A 24,607-nucleotide genomic window follows, 5' to 3' on the forward strand; every position below is an offset into this window, starting at 1 on the left:
CTGAATTGATTGTTAGTTTTAGTGTAACAGGGACCAGGGATTTTTGCCTTCATTCTTTCAAAAACGTGTAATGACTGTCTATATGTGACAGCCACTCTTGTTATAAAAAAGAACCCCCGAAGAGATCCCAGCAGTTAAAGAAGATAGGATATCGGTTTCCAGCAAACTGCAGTGAGATTAGCTCTTAAATTTTCCTGGAAGGGTTAAAGACTTCAAAGAAGGATGATCTTTTGAGCTGAGGCTTAAAGGATAGAAGTGTTTTGGAGGCAGGCAAGTGACGTGCTACCTGGGTAGCTGCGTGGCTCAGGAAGGTGGAACAGCCCGGCACAAGCACAGAAGTGAGGACACAGTGACACATCACAGAAGGTCCGTGTGTCCAGTGCAGCCAGCTATAGGGTGGAGTGAAGGAAAATGAGGTTATGTGATAGGCAGGGACTGGCAAACATCTGTACATAGTATGCAAAGGATCTTGCCTTGTACGTTGTGATGAAGCATCCTGATTAGGCAAGATAAGTTTGGATCTGAATGTTTAGAATGATCCCCTGTAGCAAAGTGGGGAGGAAAGGGGAGGAGGGCTGCAGTAGTCCGTGATAGACTGGGCATGGGCATGATGAGGAGAAGAAAGAATAAAGAAGGAGAAAATACAAAAAGGAATTGGGAGGTAAAATGGACAGACTTTGGTGCCAGGTGGAACGTGGGTGACAAAATGAAGAGAAGGCAAAGACTTTGTCTGTCTTATTCATAAGTGTATCTTTAGTACCTAGAAGAATGCCTCATCAAGGCCCCAGCAAATATTTGTCAAAATGAATAAAAGGAAGAAATCTAGATGACTCCTGGGCTTCTAGCTGAAGCAGAATGTTTATTAATGGCAGTCGCCGGCAGAAGGGAGACAGGAGGGGAAGATAACGTAATCACCTGTGGATCACCGCGGGACATAGCGACGGCTTCCAGAAAAGTCAAACTATAAGACATATACTATAAGGGAGTGGGAGCTATGGAACGAAGAAAAGCTAATAAAGGAAATGCCAAGAACGACTGGGGAAACATGGGCATAGGATTAGTCAGGTTACCATCGCAAATCACATGAGACACTTTCCAGCTGAAATGTTTGACAGGGTGATTTTGTCTAGAGCGTTCAATGAGAATGAAATCTGGCAAAATCAGTGCCCAGCTTTGGGGAATCAGGGAGGAATGTCATCAGTGTTGGGCAGTGAATGTCCCTTGCCTTTTTATGTGGATGTGGACGTGTCAGAAATTAGAGGTTGGCTTACATTTCATTTATACAAACTCCGCGGCTTTGTGCATCTTTTAACCTGAGAAAGAAAGATAAAGGCGGCATAGGAAATGGTGGTTTTAGTGCTAACAACCAATAAGCAGGTCAGAGATTGATGTTACCAAACGATTAAGAAAAACACCTAAGCGTGGAGATAACACTGACTTAGATTGTAGTTTCTTAAATAGATCAAACAACTGCAAATTGTATGGTTGATATTAATCAGAATCATTATGTTTTATTTATTTATTTATTTTTTATTTTTTTTTAATTTATTATTTTTTTTTTTTTAGAATCATTATGTTTTAAAGGAATGTGTATTTCTTTAATTAGTAGCTTTGTGTGACATAAATTGACAAATCATATTAACATATGACATTATGGGCAATGATTACATATCTCAGTCAATCTCCAGATATGGTCTAATTTAGCGGGTCCCTGGAGGGTTTGAGTAGTTGCCCCCAGATATTAATTACATAAAAAGCACGTAATATGCTTGATAAGATTCTGTTTTTTTTTTTTTTTTTTTTTTAAATATTTTTTATTTATTTGACAGAGAGAAATCACAACTAGGCAGAGAGGCAGGCAGAGAGAGAGGAGGAAGCAGGCTCCCTGCAGAGCAGAGAGCCTGATGCGGGGCTCGATCCCAGGACTCTGGGATCATGACCTGAGCCGAAGGCAGAGGCTTTAACCCACTGAGCCACCCAGGAGCCCCAAGATTCTGTTTTTTGATTTAAGAGGGTGTGGGAATTAGTATCTTAACAAGCACCCTCATGTGATTCTGACACAGGCGTGAAGAGGTCCTACTTAGAGAACACTGGCTTAAAAAGCTCTTTGGCGGGTGTCTGGGTGGCTCAGTGGGTTAACCCACTGCCTTCGGCTCAGGTCATGATCTCAGGGTCCTGGGATCGAGTCCCGCATCGGGCTCTCTGCTCAGCAGGGAGCCTGCTTCCTCCTCTCTCTCTGCCTGCCTCTCTGCCTACTTGTGATTTCTCTCTGTCAAATAAATAAATAAAATCTTAAAAAAAAAAAAAAAAGCTCTTTGGCGCTACTTGCATTTTTAAACTGGTGTTCTTGCTCCCTCACGTGGTCGAATGTGGAACTGCATACTTCATATTTTTCATTTTCACTCTGGACAACAGAGCTCCACAATTTATTTACCTGTTATCTAGCCTTTATTTAGCCATCGTATGTACCTAAAAATGCAGTGGAGCATGCGCATTCAGCTCCTATAAAGTAGATGACTAGAGAAGACCAAAAAATGTCACAAGAAAGATTCCACAACTTACAAATGTTGTGGCTAAACCTTCGCTTCTCACGTGTTCATTTCTGAGAATTTTGAAGGACTCTTCATAGAATAATGAAGAGTTACTCAGTGGCAGTGTTTTTGTGGGCCAAGTGTTTATCCTTTCCTTAGGTTCTTCTTCTCAATCTTTCAGAATTTAGAAGATTTGTTTTAAAACAAGACAGAGCCAAGATCTTCAATGCTCATTTGGATTTTTCATTAGCCAGGTTTTTTTTTTTTTGAATGTGCGTGGAGAGGGGGTGCAAATTAAAAGGATATAATCGATAAACATATGATGCAGGGGTAAAAATTCCATCTTCTCTCCCTTTCTTCCTCCCTGACTTCTGGCAGTCACTCAATAGGTATTTATTAAAACCACCTGGGAGGCTTCTTGGCAATGTAGTGATACCTGGGACACCGTCTTTATGAAGGAGAGAAGTTTAGCAAACCCCAGTTTGTAATCAAGGGTCTGTGCTCTATGTGCTGGGCAGGCTCTCAAGGCTCAGAGGCAGGGGAGATTGCCGGAAGGGGTGGGAGGAGGGTGGCCACTGGGAAATCCTGATGGAGAAGATGACATCTGGACTGGAAAACCCTAAGAATGGCTACTTTTTAAAACCTTGTGCAGCTGTGTTGCTGTCTTACACACCATACAATGATCTGTTTTTAGGGTGGTTCTCATATTCATTATTCAGAGCTAACTGTGGGTCAGGCAAGCATGCTCCGTGTAGGTGTATGAAGTCAAAGACCACTGGCAAAACAAAACAAAACAAACAAACCACTGGCTTGGTCTCTGTCCACAAAGAGCTCCCATTCTAGCAGTGGAGACAGACAAAAATAAACTAAAAAATCAATTGAGGGGTAGGCTTTGAAGAAAATAAATAAGAAGCTGGGGCAGAGAATGGGTGCAGTGTGACAGCATCTACTTTTGTGAAGGTGGCTGGGGACGGCCTCCCTGAGAAAATCTAAGCTGCCATGTTACCAAGTCCCGTTCCCAGTTTCAAGTGCTTTTCCTGTATCGACTACGTTAATCCTCACCACTCCATTAGAGCATGTACCGTTATTAAACCATCTGACAAGTGAGGAAACCGAGGCACAGAGACATTAAATAACTTAGTATATGTGCTGCCGAAACGCGCATGACATTAAATAACTTAACACATAACCTGTAGGTGGTGGGGACTGGATCCAAGTCTACATGTTTGGGCCCCACAGCCTGCTCTCGACCCCTCTGGCAGCCATCTCTTGTCACGGCAGAGGAAAGAACCCGCACAAAGCCTCTGCGTGCGACAGGCAAGCGCTGGGTGGTTAAGGCACTAGAAGAAGAAGTGTAGGAGAAGGAGCACAGAGACGGTGGGAGGTTGGAGACGGAGCCAGGGGCCTGATCCTGAAGGCCCCCAGAGGACACGGCAGGGAGGTCTGGACTGCGTTCCAAGTAGAGTGGAAAGGCACAGGTGGGTTTTCAGCAAGGTTTTTAAAAAAGTAACTTGCTGTAACTCGGAGAACGATCTGCAGGCAGCGAAGGCAGGAGGGAGATCAATTTGGAGGAGGTCATGCAGTCTCCAGCAGGAGATACGGGGCAGAGAGTCCAATGGACTTTGGAGGTGGAATGACCAGCAGTTCACGTGATGAAGTGCTCCCCTCCCCCCATCCTCCCAGAAGTGGTCAGAGGCTGACACACCACCCTTCCCTTCATTTGGGCTGTGGGCTCCTTTCAGACACGTGTTAATTCAGAAGCCAGTGTTCATAATTAGAGGAAAGTACTGAACCAGTCAAAAAGAAGAGAACATGTTATTTACCCCAGCATGAGAGAATCCTTGATGGTTGCGAGAAAGGTTCTTTTCTGGTGTAACATGTTGATTTCACAGATGAGAATACTGAACTCAGAGAAAGGAGGTGATTAATTGTTTAACTACTTAGCTGCTGATTCAGGAATAAAATATACGTGCTTTTCCTTGATTCCACACAAACACAACTGGTTTCTACCTAGACAAATTTAACTTGTAGGTCCATTTCCCATCAATTCTATGGCATTGGAGGACTTTATTACAGGCTGAGCACTTTCTTAATTACTTACTTCTTTAATTTGGAATAATTTCCTTTGAGGGCAACCATTCCCATTTCACAACACATGGTGAAACGATGTCCCTTCTGAGAATTTCCCTTCTCTCCTTATATCTGGAGACAGAAAGAAACAGGGGAAAGGACAAGTCAATAAGCTCACCTCTCACGTGGCATATGTTCACATTCTCTGTCCTCACGTTTGCCTGCTGGAATTCTTGCCCTTGCTGATAAGCAGCAGCCCTGGTGTGAACAGGGCTCTGGAAAGGGTCAAGGAATGTCTAAACACCTTGGACTACAAGGATCATGCTCGAGGCAGAAAACAGGAGGAGGCTGTTTGCAGGCAAATGTCTCCTTTATCCACAGCTAATTAGAGGAACCCTGAAGAATTTCTAAAGTATGCTTAAAGGAGCTAAGCCAGTCCTAGAGGGGTCAATTAATCTTACCATGGCCCTTCTGTCCAGTGAAAAATATTAAGTTATTTTGCAGTGCCGAGTGATTATTTGCCAGCTGAAACTTCAAGTGGAATTCATAACCGAAGCCGATGTCTGGGATCCATGAATAAGCCAGGAATGACGTGTATCCGAAGGCGTCTGTGCCCCTGAACCTGGGCCGAGAAATATCAGCAGCTGTGGAAAAACCCAAACCAAATAGTTAAAATAAACCTGAACATGTCCTTGTAAAAGGAGGGCTATGTTTTGCTGATGCATCTGGCCGGGGAGTCTGTTTACTATCACATTAATTAGACTTAAGTGCCCATCAGCATTGAGCAACTGAGTGAGTCAAGGGGGAGTTTCAAAACCGGAACAAAGGAAGTTCAGTGTTTTGAGAGCCTGTATATAAACCTTTCACTAGCACACCCTTTCTACATAAGAAAGAACGGACTTAAAAAGCAAAACCCTATATTTTGAAGAGTAATTTTCAAAATAAAAGAGATCACTGGTGGTCAAAGTATTTGCGCAGGTGCTTTGTAAAGGTGATTTGGCATCCGAGCACTGGCCACGACTTAGAGAGGATCTCGCAGCTTGAAACTGGGATTTTCGAATCCTGCGATTTTGGAAAAGCCAAAGCCATAGGTTGGTGTGGGAAGGCCAAGACGTGGGCAGGCAACAGATCAGTTTCCATCACCATATTGTCAATGGCCAGACGTTTTTTTAGGTAGAAATCTTTGTTTAAAAAAAAAAATGTGTAGGGGCGCCTGGGTGGCTCCTTCAGTTAGATATCTGCCTTCTGCTCCTGACCTGGGGTCCTGGGATGGAGCCCCGCACAGGGCTCCCTGCTCAGCAGGAAGCCTGCCCCTCCCTCTCCTACTCCCCCTGCCTGTGTTCTGCTTTCACTCTCTCTCTTTCTCTCTCTCTCTGTGTGAAATAAATAAATAAAATCTTTTAAAAAAATAGTTTATTTTTGCTCTGTTACAATGCTTGTTAAAAAAAATGAAAGCATGGGGGGGAGTCAAGATGGCGGGGAAGTAGAAGGAGGCACCATTTCAACCTGTACCCTAAAGTGAGCTGATTACCTACCAAAGAACTCCGACCACCCATGAAATCAGCCTGAGATCAGAATTATACACGTCTGGATCTCTACAGGAGCAGAAGACGCAGAGTGGGAACGTCGGACTGATATCGGAAGATAAACAAAAGGGGGAGGGAGCCACCAGAGGTGACCGATCGGAAAGTAATACCCCAACACGAGAGTGCTCTGCGTCTGGGGACCAGCATTAACTTGGAGTCTGGTTGAAAGCACTCAAAAAGGAAAGCATGGGTTTCATGGGATTGAAACTGCAGGGAGATGGTAGAAACAGGAAATGGTTAAGAAACGAAGTTCAAGAGCCATTGTGGACAAAAAATTTAATTGAGGGGTACCATTAGCAGCTAGGCTCTTTCTGTCCTGCCTCTAATCTTGTTTCCAACTTTTCTCTTTGATTGTTCTGTTCTATTTGTAAATAGTCCCAACTGGCTTCTATTTCCCCCACTGCAAGAGGATCACAGGAAACAGGAAGGAGGATATTGATCCCTATCCCTGTCTGTTAAGGATGGTATTCCCAGATTAAAAGATGTTCCCAGGATCTATTCTTATTAGTTTGAGATAGCTTGACAGAGGGAAGAAGAGCTTGTTGTGATTGCCCTTCATTGTTCTCCTCTTCTCTAGAGAGGGTGCCTCTCCTAGGAAGTTGTAAAACTAGAATTTTTATAAGCCTTAAGAAATATCCTCACTCTGGTACCTAATGCTTAAAACAAAAGAGCTTGTTATGTCTGGTTATAACTGTTTATACAGCAAATAATTGTACTATCCTGGGAAAAGTGATTCTATTTCTCAGAGGCTTTTATTTCTGTTTGTTTTGTGTAACTGTTGAAGTAGGGTAACTGTGTGGAATCAGCAGAATAAGATTTTGTTAAAATCTTATCATTTTATTCCTTGGGATGTATGGCCTAGAATACGCATTCTTTTTCTGAAAACTCACCAGCATCTCAGCATGATTTTGAGACATACCACCTCTTACATTTATTATTTTTTTTATCTAATGAAGTGATTTATGGTCTGTGTTCCAGAGACAATAGGCGAGGCTCTTTCTATCAGGGATTTCACTAGCAGTGGCCTCATAGATAGGATAGTTGAAGGCAGTGAAATGTACCGGAATTGAAAGAAAATAAAAAACTGACAGTGTTTGATGTTGCCATTAAAACAATAGAATTCAACTAAATTTAATGCTAAAATAGAGGATTTTTTTTTGGAATGACTTTTCAAATAATACATCTTCCTTATAATAATTTACAACTGGGTCTACCTAAAAGTTTAGTACTACATTCGGGTTAGATCAAGACATATACACCTTGTACGTATTTCACTGTCAGACGCTGTGCTGGAAGCTGGTGACAAAGATAATAGAGCACCATCCCAACGCTCAAGGAACTAGTGTGTGGCCAACCAACTTGTCCAAATGAAATGGATGGAAAGTTGAGCTGGAAGCTGATGAGCAGCACTTCACCTGGCAGATAAAAAGGAAAGATCATTTCAGGTCGAAAGAATAGCATGTTTTCAGGTGAGGAGGCCCAAACAGCATGTCATACTCAAGGAACTCATGGGATATGCCAATTTTAAAATGAAGTATTAAAAGGAAAAGTACAAGGAAGTGTAATGAGGTAGTCAGACAGGGGTCGAATTATGAAGGGCTTGACATTTTTTCCGTAATCTTTGAGTGTTGGGCAAGGTCTAAAAGGCCTTTTAGAAATATCACTCTAGGGATGAAATGTGAAGGCTGGATTAGATGGAAAGAGCTAGAGGACCAAACTTTGGTTTGAATGAAGAATGAAGAATGAAAATGAGGACTTTGGGGCGCCTGGGTGGCTCAGTGGGTTAAAGCCTCTGCCTTCGGCTCAGGTCATGATCCCAGGGTCCTGGGATCGAGCCCTGCATTGGGCTCTCTGCTCAGTAAGGAGCCTGCTTCCTCCTCTCTCTCTGCCTGCCTCTCTGCCTACTTGTGATTTTTGCCAATTAAAAAAAAAATCTTAAAAAAAAAAAAGAAAAGAAAATGAGGACATTGATGATACCAAGAAATCCAATAATTAGTTAAGCTTACACTGAATTGTAAATGTGAGGAAATTTATGGGTCAGTCATGAAAAAAGATAGTGGGTGTGATACTTACATAAACAGTGAGCAGAAATGTGTTATCAGTGCTAGTATCCAATCAATAAGTTTATGAGACAATTTCATACTTCTGAAAAGAAGTACAATGTATACTGAAGACTGAGGATAATCATGTGCACAGGAAAGGATCTGTCACACTCTGTATTTCTTAGTCTAATGCTACACTGTTGAACAATGCAGACACTCACCACATGTGGCTCCTGAGGACTTGACTCATGTCTAGACTGACTGAGAGGGCTTTGTACAGAGGAAAGAATGTAAAATATCTTTTTTAAAAAGAAGATTAATTTGAGAGACAGCGAGAACACGCATGTGCCATGGGGAGGGGCAGAGGGAAAGGGAGAGAGTGTTTCAAGCAGATTCTGTGCTGAGCCTGGAGCCTGATGTGGGGCTGGACCTCATGACCCTGAGATCATGACCTAAACCAAAACCGTGAGTTTGACGCCTGGCTGCACCACCGAGGTGCCCCAAGAATGTAAAATATCTCATTAATAATATTTTATATGCATTAAATATTGAGTTAAATAAAATATCTTATTAAATTTCACCTGTCTCTTTATTTTTAAAAACGTGGCTACTAAGAAACAAAATTACACAGCAACTGACATTCTACTAACCAACACTGCAGAGAGAACCACCTGTATCTGGGCGGGTAAGTGATTTCTCTAAATCCTTAGTTGTGATTTTCTTCAAGGGGCTTTGTCTTTCGGTAATTCTGAGTCTGTGAAAAGACAGGGTTTTTAGGTGAGAATGGGAATCAGGAGAAGGGGTCAAAGAATGTCTATCCCACTATGAAGAGGCTCCTATGTCCTCACCTACATGATATCCATCCTGCTGGATCAGGCAGGAGAACGTGCAGGGACCCAGATTCCAGAAAGAGGATTTTCAGCCTTACAAATGATTCTTTCCAGTTCTTGAAAGTAAGCCCTTTAAGATCTTCAACCAGGCAACATTTGGTTAATTTGATTACTCTATTACACAAATTCCCAGATCAGACTTCTAGAAGCGTCAGTCGTCATCAAATCAGTAGATTGAACAGATTGTAATGGGAATATTTTAGGGCTTTTAAGTGAATTTTTTTTTTCTTTTGTAATCCCTAGTTGCCTCATGGTTTCCATATGTGAACGTCTGCATTTTTTTCTTTAGTACTTTTAAAGTTACAGCAGTAGATTGGAACCACGAGGAAGGAAGGAGGATGTTGGGATTTGAACTAAATATTAATTATTTAGTGTGTGGAAGAAGGGAGCAAAATCACTAACAGAAGTCTGGGAACATTTCAGGCAGTCAAAAAGCCTTATGTATCTCAGCATCATCTAGGGTCATTAAAAATTCTACAAACCTTCAATGATAGGAGAATGTCATAATCTTTTCTACAATATAGTGCTTGGTTGCAGGCTCAACAGGGAATCTTTGCATAACATATCACATTATGCTCACAGGATACAGCTTAGCAAAAATTACCACAAAAAGGGTATAAACTTTTGTCTTCTAGAACATTTACTATGGCAAAATTTTTTTATTCCCCATCAGGACAGAGAAATAGCCTGTGAATGTTTTAAATGTAACTGTACTTTTTTCTTTTAAAAATACTCTGTGTTTAGTCCTCTTACCTGAATTGTTGACATTTTTGCATAGACACGACCAAGATGAGCTACTGGGATGTGGGAAGAAGACATATATAAGAGCTCAGACTGCAGAACAGCTTCCTTTCAACGCTGCAATCAGTGATGTCTCCTGAAGCCCACTGGCTGGTCGTGACGTATGGTATTATGAGGTATTACACATTATGGTGATTGAGGAGAGACCCCTGGACGCAGCCAGCTTAGACTCCATTTTGGATTTCCTGACTTTCTGTGTAAATTTGGGTAAGTGAGCTTCTCTGTTTGAGTTTCTTCATGTGTAAAATGAGGATAGTAAGACTATCCAACTTTGTGCGAAGAATGAGAAAAGTATGTGGCTGAAGGAAACACATCGGAGCTAACCACAAATTTCAAGCGGTCGAGCCTCTTGCACAAATTCTGTAATCCCACTTCATTTCACCAGTCAAGTCATGCCTCTTCTTTCCCTTCTAACACCTAACATCATCATTTCTCAATTACTGATCTTTATTTCACAGAGGGAAATAAACTAAGAACAGAGAACTACCCCATCCTTCTGCCATCAGATCATCCTTACTTCAAATCTTTAATTTTAATTCGGATGTTCTGCCTTTCCTCTGGTTACAAGGCTGACTTTGGGTATCAGATCCACCCTTCATTTACTTAAGGACACCATCTCAGCAATCCTGTCCCATTTCCTTGGGGGAGACATCAAATTTTTCTTCTCTACTGAATCATTCTCTTCAACACCAAATATGCTAAAATATTTCCATCTGAAAAAAACTGCTTCCTCAGCTCTACATTCCTCTCTATCTGCTCCTTGCTTTTCTGCCTATCGTTCTAGTAAGAGTGTTCTAAAGGAGTATCTCTGTTGACTTTCTTTCTTTCCTCTTTCATTACCCATTCCCTCTTGATTTCATTCTAGTCAGCTTATCTTCTCTCTCTCCTTTAAAACTTCCGATGTCAAGGTCATCTTTTCAAATTCAATGCCAATTCTCTGTTCTCTTCTTATTCAAAATCTCAGGAGCAGTTGACAGTTGATTATTTCTTTCTCTTGAAATTGTTTCCTCACTTGATCATCATGATATTCTTCTCTGCTAGTATTCTTCCTGCCTTCAACTGCTCTCCTCATTCTCCTTTTCTTTCAGTTGTCTCCACCTGCCATCACTTTCTCATCTCCTTGTATGTACCACCTACAGCAGGATGACTCCTGAATAAGAGTCTGTATCCTTGACTTCTTTTCAGAGCGCCACATTCATATATCCAAATACACACACGTGTATGACCAATGAGAATCTCAAACTGAACATCTACAAGACAGAACTCTTTATTCTCAAATCCTTATAACCTCTCTTCCCAATCAAATCTCTCCCCCAGTCTTCTCTCTCTCTCTTTTTTAAGATTTTGTTTTATTTACTTAGAGAGAGAGAGAGAGAGAAAGAAAGAACACAAGCAGGGGGAGAGGGAGAGGAAGATAAGTCACCACCGAGCAGGGATCCCAATGCAGGGCTCTATCCCAGGACTTTGGGATCATGACCAAGAGGTGAAGACATACACTTAACCGACTGAGTCACCCAGGCGCCCCTTCTCTGTCTTTGTTCAGAACAAAAACTAGTCATAACCTAAATTGTTTCTTTCTCCGCCACATCAACCAGTTGACTGGAAAATTCTGTTCCTTTTCAAAATATCTCCAGAATCTCACAGCTTCTCACCACCTCCATCGATGCCACCAAAGTCTACTGCGCTATTCTCTCTAGCCTGGACTACTACTGACTTCTTAGCTGGTCTCTTTTGCCACCTTTGTCTCCTTGGTGTCTTTTTTTTCGTACTGTAGCTAGTGTGTTCTTTAAATATTAATTGCATATTTAAAAGTCCTCTAGTGTTTTCCCTTGAATTTTGAAAAAAAAAAACAAAACACAACTCTTTAGGATAAACTCAAATCCTTATTCTCCTAATTTATTTTATACCCCTTTCTTCTTACTCATTCTGCTCCAGCCTTGTTAACTTCTTTGTGTTTCTTAAATAAACCAAACATGCTCCCAGCTCAGGACTTCTGATTCTCTACTTCTAATGCCCAAACATACTCTCCCTCACTTTCTCCAAGACTCTGGACAAGTTTCCCCTCTTCACAGGAGTCTTCTCTGACCACCCTACAAAATTATTAATTCCTCCGACCCCCATCACTCTCTAGTTCTTTAACCTCCTCTGTTTACTATAGCCCATTTACATAATATGTTATTTATTTTTTACTCTCTCTCTCCCCAATTATTTTTTATTTTTTTACTGTCTCAATCCCTTAGACTGTAGGGCTCATCAGTGCAGAGAGCTTACCTGTCTTTCATCAACTCCAGGGTGTACAGCAGTTCCTTGACGTAAGTGGGTATGGGATACATCTTTATCAAATAGTTGAGTGGATACATATAAGGGGCTTACCATAGTGTCAACAAAATGGTAACACTGTTATTTTTCTGCAGTTATTGTTTATTTAATATCTTAATTGTTCTGCTCTTATGTCACTAAAGAAAGAATTGGATCTGTTGGATGAAGTTGGGAAAAAGAATTTCTGTCACCAATGCTAACCATTGCTTGTTTGATTTTTCTTTTCATTTTTCTAGTCTTTTGCTTTAAAGAATAAGGATATTTCTGGATTTTTACAAAGATATTAGAATCTTAATTTTCAAGTGTGGGCAAAAATTAAAATAACATTCTATAGTGATACTGAAAATCAAGGAAGATACCCCCAACTTCACAAATCAGTTGTGTTTTGTGACTAAGTTGAATAAATATAGCTATAATTTCATAAGATTTTTCTTCTAAAATTGTTTTATGTTTAATATTTGATAATAGTGTCTTCTGAACTTATAAGATAAAAATACCCTGTTTCTTGGGGCAGCTGAGTTTTTGACAGAAATTTTTGGTTTTTACATGACAAAATATCTGTATGATTCCCTCACAATCTTGTTTAAAATTTTACAATATGGACTTGAGAAAAGTACCTTAAGTTCATTAAAGAATTTTTCAAAATGTACAGTGTTTTCAGAGTAGACGGTCTTGTCCAAATCTATTTTTCTGACATAAAGTTCTTTGCTCTATTTTTATATAAATATAAGGACAAGAAGGAAACAAAATAAAACTGTGGTTGATATTTTACTTGGATTCTGTTTTCTAAATAGGCTGCTGTATATAACCTTAGCCGACTGGACACCAGGGAGCGCTGAGCTAGTAAAAATGCAGTTCAGTTCTTTCCTCCTCTATTATGTATTTTAATGAAGCAAGCAGATGGTAGATGGATTTTCCCCTGGAAACTGCTGATTTTGAAAGACTTTGGTATGCCAGTTTTGCAAGCATGGTGTTTAGCAGCATAGACTACCTCGAAATATACATTTAACTCTGCCAGGAAAAAATTCATATACCCTTAGGCAGATGGGCGAATTTGCAAAAATACAAGACCACTGTTCGCCTCGCCAGCTTTCTTTTGTAGATTTGAGGTGTAAACATCTTTCTTCTCTCTTTGTTCTTAACTTCTTCTTAGTAAGACAGCAATAGATTTAGCTCAATATCCTGCATAAATGCGATTAGGGTATAAAACCATTTACACGATCACTGTTGTTTCTATTTCTGTGGTTGAATAAGTTCCTTGTCCAGCATGCTTCCACACCGCCCAGTGTTAACATTTAGAAATAAAAAAGTGGTAACCTACAAATGTGATTTTCATTATTTATTTATTTTTCTCTAAATATCTTTTAAAAATTATTATTATTAACATATAATGTATTATTTGTTTCAGGGGTAAAGATCTGGATTCATCAGTCTTACACAATACACAGCACTCACCACAACACACAAAGTGAAAAATAAGTTTCTTCTAAGATGTTATTAACAGTAATAAGTGATGGTGACTTTTACAGAAAACATACTTACCTATTCTTTCTGAACTCAAGATAATACTCAATAATTGAATAAAATCAAGCTCTCTATTCAAATGGACATATAATATTCAATTCACCCTCAGGTATCCACATGAAATAAACATCATTGGTTGATTGCCAATTCCTGTTCATACTAAATCATTCAAACATTCTGTGTAGATACAGAATTCCACCATTCTCACTTCTCTAATTGTCAGAGAAAAGCTAAGAACAAACAGAATTTTATAGTATGATAAGAAAACTGATGAAAACATGGAGCAGCATTATTTCCACCAACCAAAGAAATTGCAAATGGTCAGAATCCAAAGCAGCACATTCTTTTTAGATGTGTAAATCTTAGAAATTAGTGCCATCTTCTGGCTTCTCGAAGTACTGCTTTCAATCCGAACCAGATAATGGTGGGATTTTCACAGTACCATGAAATGTCAAAGAAGAAGAAAAACTCCCAAAAGATACGGGTCACATTGCAGCTCTGTGTTACAGCTTATGGCATAAACTTTGAGAAGGGTCTCATGTATCATGTATCCATCATTCACATTATGTAAACAATGCATATTTATACCAGATTAAATATGCTTTGTAGTTAGTTTATTGTGATAAAGCAAAATTCCCAGATAGCATACATGGAACATTTGAGAACTGAATGTGTTTGGAACACTTTTCTCATTCCTAAGTCCTGAGTTTCTTCATGTTAATGGATTCTTAGTTAAGAAATTAAGAAACATCAAAGTTGGAATGGGTCATCATTCAAGTTCAGGAGAAATTTAAAAAAACCTTTTTTATCTATTATTTTTTAAGTCATGGAAATATAAATGTATTTTTATATACTCTAAAGTAATAAAAACAATAGCAATGATAAGAACTACTATGTTCTAGTTGCTAGGTGCCCTCTCACAATTATTTTATTTCTCATAGTGCCCCCATGAGGTGTTCTTACTCTTGTATTTCTATCTTATAGATGGGGCTCAGAGAGGTGAGGTCACACAGCTAAAAAACGGCAGAGTCATTCTGAAACCCAGCTTGTCTGACTCCAAAGCCTGTGCTCTTTCTAATGATGGTTGGGATATTTATAATGTTGGTTGAATAAAATTTATTGGTAGATATTTATATTATTAAAATTTGTACCCAAATTGATTTCATACAAATTTGTCTTATTTCCTTGCCCAAGTCTTGGTCCATGGACTCATGAAAATTAGCAGTAATCTTATATTTCCTCTTCCATATCTAATAGAAACGTAAATACATCTAATTGCAGTGTCAACTATTTAACTGGTGCTCAGTATATACCAGTGAATTTATCAATAGATAAGTTTAAATAGGAGTTTAATTACTTGATAATATGCAAGAATATAAATCAAAAATAGTGGTTAAAAAGATCAGTAGGGGCACCTGGGTGGCTCAGTCGTTAAGCGTCTGCCTTCCTCTCAGGTCATGATCCCAGAGTCCTGGGATTGAGCCCCACATCCAGCTCCCTGGTCAGAGGGAAGCCTGCTTCTCTCTCTCCCACTCCCTCTGCTTCTGCTCCCTCTCTCGCTGTGTCTCTCTGTCAAATAAATAAATAATATCTTAAAGGGGAAAAAAAAAAAAGATCAGCATGTTGGGATGTCTGGGTGGCTCAGTAGGTTAAATGTCTACCTTTGGCTCAGGTCATGATCCTGGGGTCCTGGAATCAAGCCCCATGTTGGGCTCCCTGCTTAGTGAGGACCCTGCTTCTCCCTTCCTCTCTGCCTCTCCCCCTGCTCATACACATGCATGCTCTCAAAAAAAATACATAAAATCTTAAAAAAAAAGATCAGTATGTTTGTAAAGTTTTTTAAGTGTTTGAATGTTTGCGTGCGCACGCACACACACACACACACACACCCTACTGATCTTTTTAACCACTATTTTTGATTTATATCCTCTGCATATTATCGACACACACACATTCCAGATAATTAACTGTAATTTTCATTTTGTATTGGTATTGTGTGGAAATAGTTTAGAAGAAAAAAATCTAACAAGGACCCAAATAATGATTTATCAATAAAGCTGATTTATCAAAATAATAAGGCTGATGTACTCTATGAAAAAGAGAAGAAGAAATTTGTAGTAGAGATGCTAGTGGGAAACTATTTTTAAGACATCTGTGGTTTAGCTGTTAAAGTGCTGGAAAAAAGCAGCAGCAAACTGCAAAATACTAACTTATTTCTGGGGACCACCACACATGATGTTTCAAATGCATATAACAAGGGGAAGATTTTATGTTAATAAATAAGGCATGAGAGATTAACTTAAGTCATATTACTAATAAACCAAAGAAAAATCATCAGCCATAATTTGTGAGGTTTTTAATGGAGAAGATCTTGTTATATATAAAAGCCCCATGACTTCATGTACTAATAGTGAGCAGGTGCTTAATTCAAACTATAATGGTATATAACAAAACTACAAAAAAAGAACAGAAGAGTAAGAATTAGAGACAGAGTATGCCAACAACAATCAGTAAACATGATGAAATAAAATATTTTATTTGCTATAGCATGAAATACCTGGAATAAAACTTACCTATTAAGTTTCTTAAAGGCTACAGTCAATAAAAACCAACCCTGGCTATCCTAAGCAGGAAAGGAATTTATGGGCAGGGGACAGCCTAGCTTCTAGAATCAACAGAAGACTGGACAACGGATGGGTAGAAATCGGCTTAAATAAAGGAATCTAGGCAGTTCAAACATAGCCAAGTTCACATTGTGAACAGTGTCATCAGGATGTAATCATTATCATCTCTAGGACTGGGGACAGCTATGTGGCCACTTCAGCTACAAATAATTTCAAAGTATCACTCTCTCCTTGGAGGACTTTCTTAACATTTGATTCCTGGGGTATCTCATTAACCTATCCTAGGTCATGTATGTGCACACAGATAGGAAGGAAGCACTGTGTGGCTCAAAACAAAAACAAAATACAGGGGCACCTGGGTGGCTCAGTAATTAAGTGTCTGCCTTCGGCTCAGGTCATGATGCCAAGGTCCTGAGATCGAGCCCAACATCGGGTTCCCTGCTCAGCGGGAGCCTGCTTCTCCCTCTCCTATTCCCTCTGTTTGTGTTCCCTCTCTTGCTGTCTCTCTCTCTCTGTCAACTAAATAAAATCTTTAAAAAGCAACAACAACAACAAAAAAAACAAAACAAAATCAAAATACAGCCAACAGAGGTCTCTCAGAGACTTTGGGTTATCCAGCCTCAATCCACATTCTTTCTCTAGCACATGCATTTTCAAATTAAAATGGCCTTCTGTGACAAAGGAGCCAAGAATATACAATGGGAATAAGACAGTCTCTTTAATAAATGGTGTGGGGGAAACCGGACAGCCACATGAAAAGGAATGAAACTAGACCACTATCTGATGTTGTACACAAAAATCAAATCAAAATGGATTAAATATTTGAATGTAAGATCGGAAACCATAAAACTCCTTGAAGAAAACATAGATGGTAAGCTCCGTGACATTGGTCTTGGCAATGATTTTTTTGTATTTGAGACCAAAGGCAAATGCAACAAAAGCAACAATAAGCAAGTGGGCCTATAACAAGCTAAAAGGTTTCTGCACAGCAAAGGAAACTAGCAGCAAAATAAAAAGGCAACCTCCTAAGTGGGAGAAAATATTTGCAAATCATATATCTGACAAGAGGTTAATGTCCAAAATATATAAAAAATTCATACAATTCAATAGCAAAAAAATTTTCTGACTTAAAATTGGGCAGAGGACCTGAATGGGCATTTTTTCAAAGAAGACATACACATGGCCAACTGGCAGTACTAATCAGGGAAATCCAAATCATAACAGCAGTTGGATACCACCTCACACTTGTTAGTGTGGCTATTCTCAAAAGCACAAGAAATAACAAGTGTTGGCCAGGTTGTGGAGAAAAGGCAACCTTGTGAGTTGCTGGTGGGAGTGTAAATTGGTGCAGTGAGAAACAACATGGAGGTTTCTCAAAAAGTTAAAAATAGAACTAACCATGTGATCCAGTAATTCTTCTGGGTATTTATCCAGATAAAATGAAAACACCAACTAAAAAAGACACACACACACGCCTATATTCACTGCAGCATTATTTACAACAGTTGAGATATGGAAACAATCTAAGTGTCCATCATCAGATGAATGGATAAAGAAAATGTGATGTATATATGGACAGTGGAACATTATTCAGCCATAAAAAAGAAGGAAATCTCGTCCGTCTGTGACAACATGGATGGACCCTGATGGCATTAACCTAAGTGAAATAAGTCAGACAGGGAAAGACAAACACTGTTGATCTCACTTATGTATGGAATCTAAAACAAACAAACAAAAACCAAGTTCATAAACATGGAGAACGGACTGGTGGTTGCCAGAAGCAGGAGGAAGGGGAACAAAATATGTGAAGGGGTTTAAAAGGTACAAGCTTCCAGTTATAAAATAAGTAAGTCCCAGGGATGTACCATAGAGGATGATAACCATAGTTAATAACACTGTATTGCATATTTGGAAGTTGGTAAGAGAGTAGATCTTGAAAGTTCTCAGCAGATGAAGAAAATTTTATAACTATGCATGGTAACTGGTGTTAGACTTATTGTGATGGTCATTTTGCAATGTATAGAGATAGAGAATCATTATACTGCACACCTGAAATTAATATAGTATTATATGTCAATTATATCTCAATAAACACAGCAAGCAAAACAAAATAAAAACTTCCTCTGACATAATGCAATAATCCTATATAATTTTTAAAAGTCATTCTCTTTTCCAAAACGGAGTCTTTTTAAAGTCTTTTCTTTTATTGCATTTTGTTCCAAATCCAAGATCTCTGCAGAGTGGCCATTTCTTCTCATTGCATGTTGTGATTCCGTCCTGTTATGGATAAGTTCTCAACAGTACTAAACCTGAGTACTTCCCATAAAGCCCAGTCTCCCACGACTGCTGTAATGGTATATGTGATTTTTCTTGGTGATAGAATCAAAGGTGCTGCTCATACTGTCGTGGTTTGCTGCCCATGAGAGCCCACAAGAGGTGGTCCATAGGAAGGAAATTGATATGGATAGCTAATCTTAATGCAGGGAACCAGAAAGACAAACGGTGATGGTGAGGCCACCCAGACACCGGTGATAGCTGAACAGGTGAAGGCAGCTGCCCTCACTAAGGCTGACAGGACAAAGGGAAGAGCCAGTGTTTTCGAAAACCCCAAAGCCAGACTACCTGGTGGGAGCCTTTACTGGGGCTGTTCATCAGGACATGGGACCATGGGTGGGGAGGCCTAGAACCAGAGCGGATATGGCTACTGGTAGACAAGCCACCAGAAGCAGGGGAGGGGGGATAAATATTCTGGCTTTTCTCTTCCTCCTGCGGAACCCCCATCCAGTTTTCTTCTTCTAGTGGGGAAGATGTAGTCTGCACATGTCTGAGACATGGATCTCAGAGAAAACAGGCAAACAAAACGCATTGCAATGAAGGCAACACCGAGGTTACAGTCCTTATTTCCAGAACTGGTCAGGACTCCAACTCTAACCTGATAACTCTCCTCCTTGAATGCTGTCTCTTTTCAGGTAGGGACAGCAAATTCAGATCCTTCCCTCGGTGTTCTTATGGGAGCCGTGACACGGATGAGATTCTATACCTGGTGTGGTGACGCAAGCCTTCATGCCTTAGAGCCCCTGCCATGGTGGGCCTGCTGTCTAGGGCTTCATGAGGCCTCTGTCAACTCTTAACACTAGATGTGGGAGGCAGGATCCCAGAGCAGACTTCTCACTTTCACATGTGTGCATGTGCATGTGTGTGTGTGTGTGTGTGTTCACACCTACATCATGGGTTCCATTAGCACTCTAGTGAAGTCAATGGCAACCCTCCTCAGAATAAGGATTCTAGGGGCACCTGCGTGGCTCAGTCAGTTAAGCATCTGCCTTCAGCTCAGGTCATGATCTCAGGATCCTGGGATCGAGTCCTACATGGCAGGCGGGGGTGGGGGGGGTCCCCGCTCAGTGGGAGTCTGCTTCTCCATCTCCCTCTGTCCCTCCCATTGCTTGTCCTCTCAATCTCTCAAATAAACAGATAAAAATCTAAAAAAAATATTTCTAGAGTCACGAAGTAAAATACATAGGATTATAAAATAAGCCACCTTTAGGAAATATACTTAATAAAATTTAACAACAACTTTGTAATAACATAGAATTATGCTTCTTTCATACAAGATTTAGCAGCAGGTATAATAACCCCAGCAATTTCAAATGGGGAGGAACACAAAACTATTTTAATATAGTATATAACAAATTCTAATATAAAGAGATCTGATTTCTCTCAGTGATGAAGTACAGTTACTGCTCATAACTACTGTGATTTGTCGCTGCCATTCATAATAAGAATTTGTTAAACTTCTGTTGGAGGTGGTAAGAAGTTGTAACTTTTTTCCTCACCCACATTCACAGCTTCTTTGATCTAGAGAGTCACCCGAATTCTGCCAGAATACTTTTCCTCACCTGCCGGCTCATTCTCCCATTTCAGTGTTTGCTTAAAGTTTCCCTTCTTGTCCTACTTCTCCCATTATATTTAGTGGCACCTTTCCCCTGTGCCATATAACTTTAAAAATGCTGTCTTGACCCAGTTTGGGGACCCTGGTTAGAGACTGGTCAGTTTCTTTCCTGAGAAGCTGTGTCCACACTCGCAAACACTTCACTTGCTGGGCTCCACACCACTTACGCATCAGCCTAACCCCCTGGGGCCCGGTACCAGACCACAGGAACAGCCACTATTTCTCACAATTCAAGATATTATTCAAGACAGCCAGTTCACAGGGTGGCCCTGAAATCTAACTCACCCCAGTTGCCATATATAAGCTGTCTTCTCTACCTCTGGTTTGCTGTGCTCTGTCCTTGGTACACAACCCAGTGTGTGGCCCTGTTTAACAACCTTCTTCTGTTTGGAGCTGCAGTAGCCAAATGTTTCACCTTTCATCCATCTAAGCGTGTTGTCCTGCCATCAAAAAAATCTTCAAATCTTATAATAAGACAACTTAATTTCTCCCTCGCATTCCTTTTCTCTCCTTTTCTTCTCTACTTTTTTGTTTGTTTGGCCTTTAATACTCATTATCTTTTAACAATTCCCCAGCATGTCTCAGCCCACAATGGAGTGAAACGTGTGAGGCAAAATTTCGTTTTTGTTCTCTGTTGTGTCCCAAGCACTTGAACAGTGTCTGACACATAGCACGCTCTTTATACACATGTATCGAACAGATGCATGAATCTCCATCCCGTGCCTATTGTGATCAGTCACTCTGGGCAACATCTTCAGTTGAAGGAAAACAACCTTTTTGTACATGAACACGGTACATGAGAAGCCTAAAGTGGGAGATGGCTACTGTACTTTCTATATTCAATGGGAACATTACTGGGTCTCTTGGTAAGAGCTTTTCTCTTTTGTAGGTCCAAAGCCTCTAAGCTACTGGAGCTCAGACTCATGGAAAAGGGAAAAGTTGTGAGTAGGTCTTCAGGGGTAATTATGAGAGGGACTACCCTTCTGCAACCTCATGGTTTCTGAGTCCGTGTAACGTGGCTGCAGGAGACAGAGCACTGCCTATCAGTCATGGTTTCAAAGCATACATGGCATCTTGCAAAACAGCATCATGATCTTGAAAGGGGGCCCAGGTGGTGCTGTCATAGACTATTTTGCCATTCTAAAAAACCAAAAGCTAACATAAACTATTGGAATTATATCAAAATAATAAGCTTTTGCACAGTGAAGGAAACCATCAATAAAACAAAATGGCAATCTACAGAATGGGAGAAGATATTTGCAAGTGATCTATCTGATTAGGGGTTAATATCCAAAATACATACAGAACTTATGCAACTCAATACCCAAAAAATAACCTGAATAAGAAATCAGCAGAGGATCTGAATAGACTTTTTCCAAAGAAGACATACAGATGGACAAAAAAAACATGAAAAGATGCTCAACATCAATGATCATTACAGAAATGCAAATCAAAACCACAATGAGCTATCACCTTACATCTGTCATGTGGCTAAAATAAAAAAAAAAAGAAGGTAAGAGATAGCAAATGTTAATAAGATTGTGGGAAAAAAGAACTCTTGTACACTGTTGGTGGCAATGTAAATTGGTACAGCCACTGTGGAAAACATATGGAGGTTCCTCAAAAAATTAAAAATGGAAATGCCATGTAATCCAATTTTTCACTACTGGGTATTTACCTGAAGAAAACGAAAACACTAATTTGAAAAGATATATACATCCCTATGTTTACTGCAACGTATTTACAACGACAAAGATATGGAAGCAACCTAAGTGTCCACTAATAGATGAGTGGATAGGGAAGATGTGGTATATGTACACGAAGGAATATTATGTTGCCATTGAAAAGAATGAATCTTGTCATTTGCAAAGACATGGATGGACCTAGAGAGTAGCAAATGACTAATGAACAACAACAACAACAACAAAAAGCAAAATCAGACCTATAAATACAGAGAACAAACTGATGGTTGCCAGAAGGGAGAAGGGTGTGGGGCTAAGCAAAGTGTGTGACTGGGAGTGGGAGAGCCAGGCCTCCAGCACAGAATGAATAAGTCATGGGGATAAAAGGCACAGTATCAGAAATACAGTCAATGATACTCTAACAGTGTTATATGGTGACAGATGGTAGCTACTTGTGGTTTAGCATCCCATAATGTATAAACTTGCGGCATCACTGCATTGAATACCTGAAATTAACATAACATTCTAGGTCAACTGTATTAAAAAAAAAAAACAACCCAACAGCTTTTGGATGCTAAATTTCGTAAGACCAGTATCTGTCATTGCTTGATTTCTTTTTTTTTTTCTTGTTAAAAAAAAAAAATCCCATTGATTAGAAACAATGTTGCTCAGAATACCATGATGTTTCATGCTGTGCAGACTGAGTTATCAGTAGAAATGCTGGTAGAAGCATGACTAGTAGAGCAAATGATCCAGATAATAGGACAAGTTCTTGCTGTTACTGCAATGTAATCAAGAGGCCACTGGTGGCTGGTTGGTGTCCCTGCAGCCCTGAGACTGTACCAAGGGTCAGGATTGTTTGTAGCCAAATGAAGAGTCAGAAGGGCCACTTCTGAAGTTTTTTTTTTTTTTTAATTTTACTTATTTATTTGACAGTGAGAGAGATAGCGAGAGAAGGAACACAAGCAGGGGGAGTGGGAGAGGGAGAAGCAGGTCCCCCACTGAGCAGGGAGCCCAATGCAGGGCTCAATCCCAGGACCCTGGGATCAAGACCTGAGCTGAAGGCAGACGCTTAACAACTGTGCCACCCAGGCAATCCCTGAAGTCATTCTTCTTAAGCAAAGTCAACGTTGAGGCCGTGCATGGCCTCAGACTCCTCTGCCAGAGCCATTTCCATGGACTGCATTCTAAATCCTCTAACAACTCTTATTTCTTCCATCAAAAACCATGTGTAATATTTTCTCACATCCCTTCCAGTCATAGGTGTCATTGCTTTTTCTAGGTTGTGACAATTTGTTGAGTGATTTGTCTAGATACTACTTCAATCACGTTCTCCAATTACTAGGGAGTCTGAACACCTTTTACATGTTGGCTATCTGCGTACTCTTTAGTGAAATATGTTAGTATCCTTTCCTTATTTTTTCTTTTATCTTTATTTTCAGAATACTTAAGAACTCTCTCAGTATTATATCCTTTTTCTATCACATTGCAAATCGTTTCTCCAGGCCTGTTGTTGACTTTAGATGTGATACTCTTTGCAAATTAAAAGTTTATTTGAAAAAATTATCCAAATATTTTTCTTTATAGCTCCAAAATTTTCTGTCTTGATTAAGAAACTTTTCTTTATCCATGGATTGTACATATAGTTTCCAAGATTTGGTTCTAAGATATTTACTGATTTATATTTTATATTTAAGTCTTTAATAATTTTAGATTTCATTTTAGTACATAATGTAAGAGAGATCCAACTTAATTTTTCCCCAGTTGGAGAACAGGTTGTGCCAGCTCCATTTCTTATGGAAGACGTTTTCTCAGAATTGAATAAGGCAGCAGCAATTTTATCCTCTAGTGCATTATCATATATACTGGGATCTCTCGCTGGTTGTCTCTTTGACCTATTGTCCTATTTAGTATCTTACTAATGTAGGACCATATTAATAATGATGATGGTGGTTTAATGTGCATTCTTTTATCGGTCAAGGCAAGCTGTCCTCACGTTTCTTCTCTTTAAGATATTTTTATGGGATGGGGCACCTGGGTGGCTCAGTCGGTTGTCTGCTCAGGTCATGATCCCAGGGTCTTGGGATCGAGCCCCACATCCAGTTCCCTGCTTCGGGTGGGAGCCTACTTCTCCCTCTTCCTCTCCTCCCCTGTTCTTGCTCCCTAGCTCCCTCTCTATCTCAAATAAATAAATAAAATCTTAAAAAATATTTTTACTGGATCTTAATGGATTGCATATATATATATATATATATATAATTCTATATAAGGTCCAAAAGCTATGAAATTTTATTGGAATTATATTTTTTATATACTATATTTGAGAAAACATTTTTTGATATTTTCTTCTCATCCAGGAATGTGGTATTTTTTCTCTAGCATTCATGTTGTCATTTTATCACCCCTAAGGTTTTATAATTTTCTACATAGAAGTCCTGGGCCTTTCTCATGAAATGTATTCTAAATATTTTGTGATTTTTTTGGTCACAATTGTGAATGAAAATTTTTTACTTCTTCTCATAGGTTGCTTTTATTAATGTAGCAAGATATTAAACTAGAAGTTGTAGCTGAAATACAAAGAAAATAGAA

At 39.6% G+C, this 24,607-nt stretch overlaps 1 protein-coding gene across 1 annotated transcript in view; it reads right to left on the bottom strand.

Moving 5' to 3' along the window:
* EYS (eyes shut homolog) overlaps nucleotides 1-24,607 on the bottom strand; it is a 1,714,887-nt gene that overhangs the window by 62,152 nt on the left and 1,628,128 nt on the right. The window contains 1 exon segment of the mRNA XM_046006082.1: nucleotides 5,063-5,245. Coding sequence (XP_045862038.1) covers nucleotides 5,063-5,245 — 183 coding nt within the window.

Source organism: Meles meles, chromosome 5 (assembly GCF_922984935.1).
Source record: "Meles meles chromosome 5, mMelMel3.1 paternal haplotype, whole genome shotgun sequence".
Lineage (NCBI taxonomy): Eukaryota > Metazoa > Chordata > Mammalia > Carnivora > Mustelidae > Meles > Meles meles.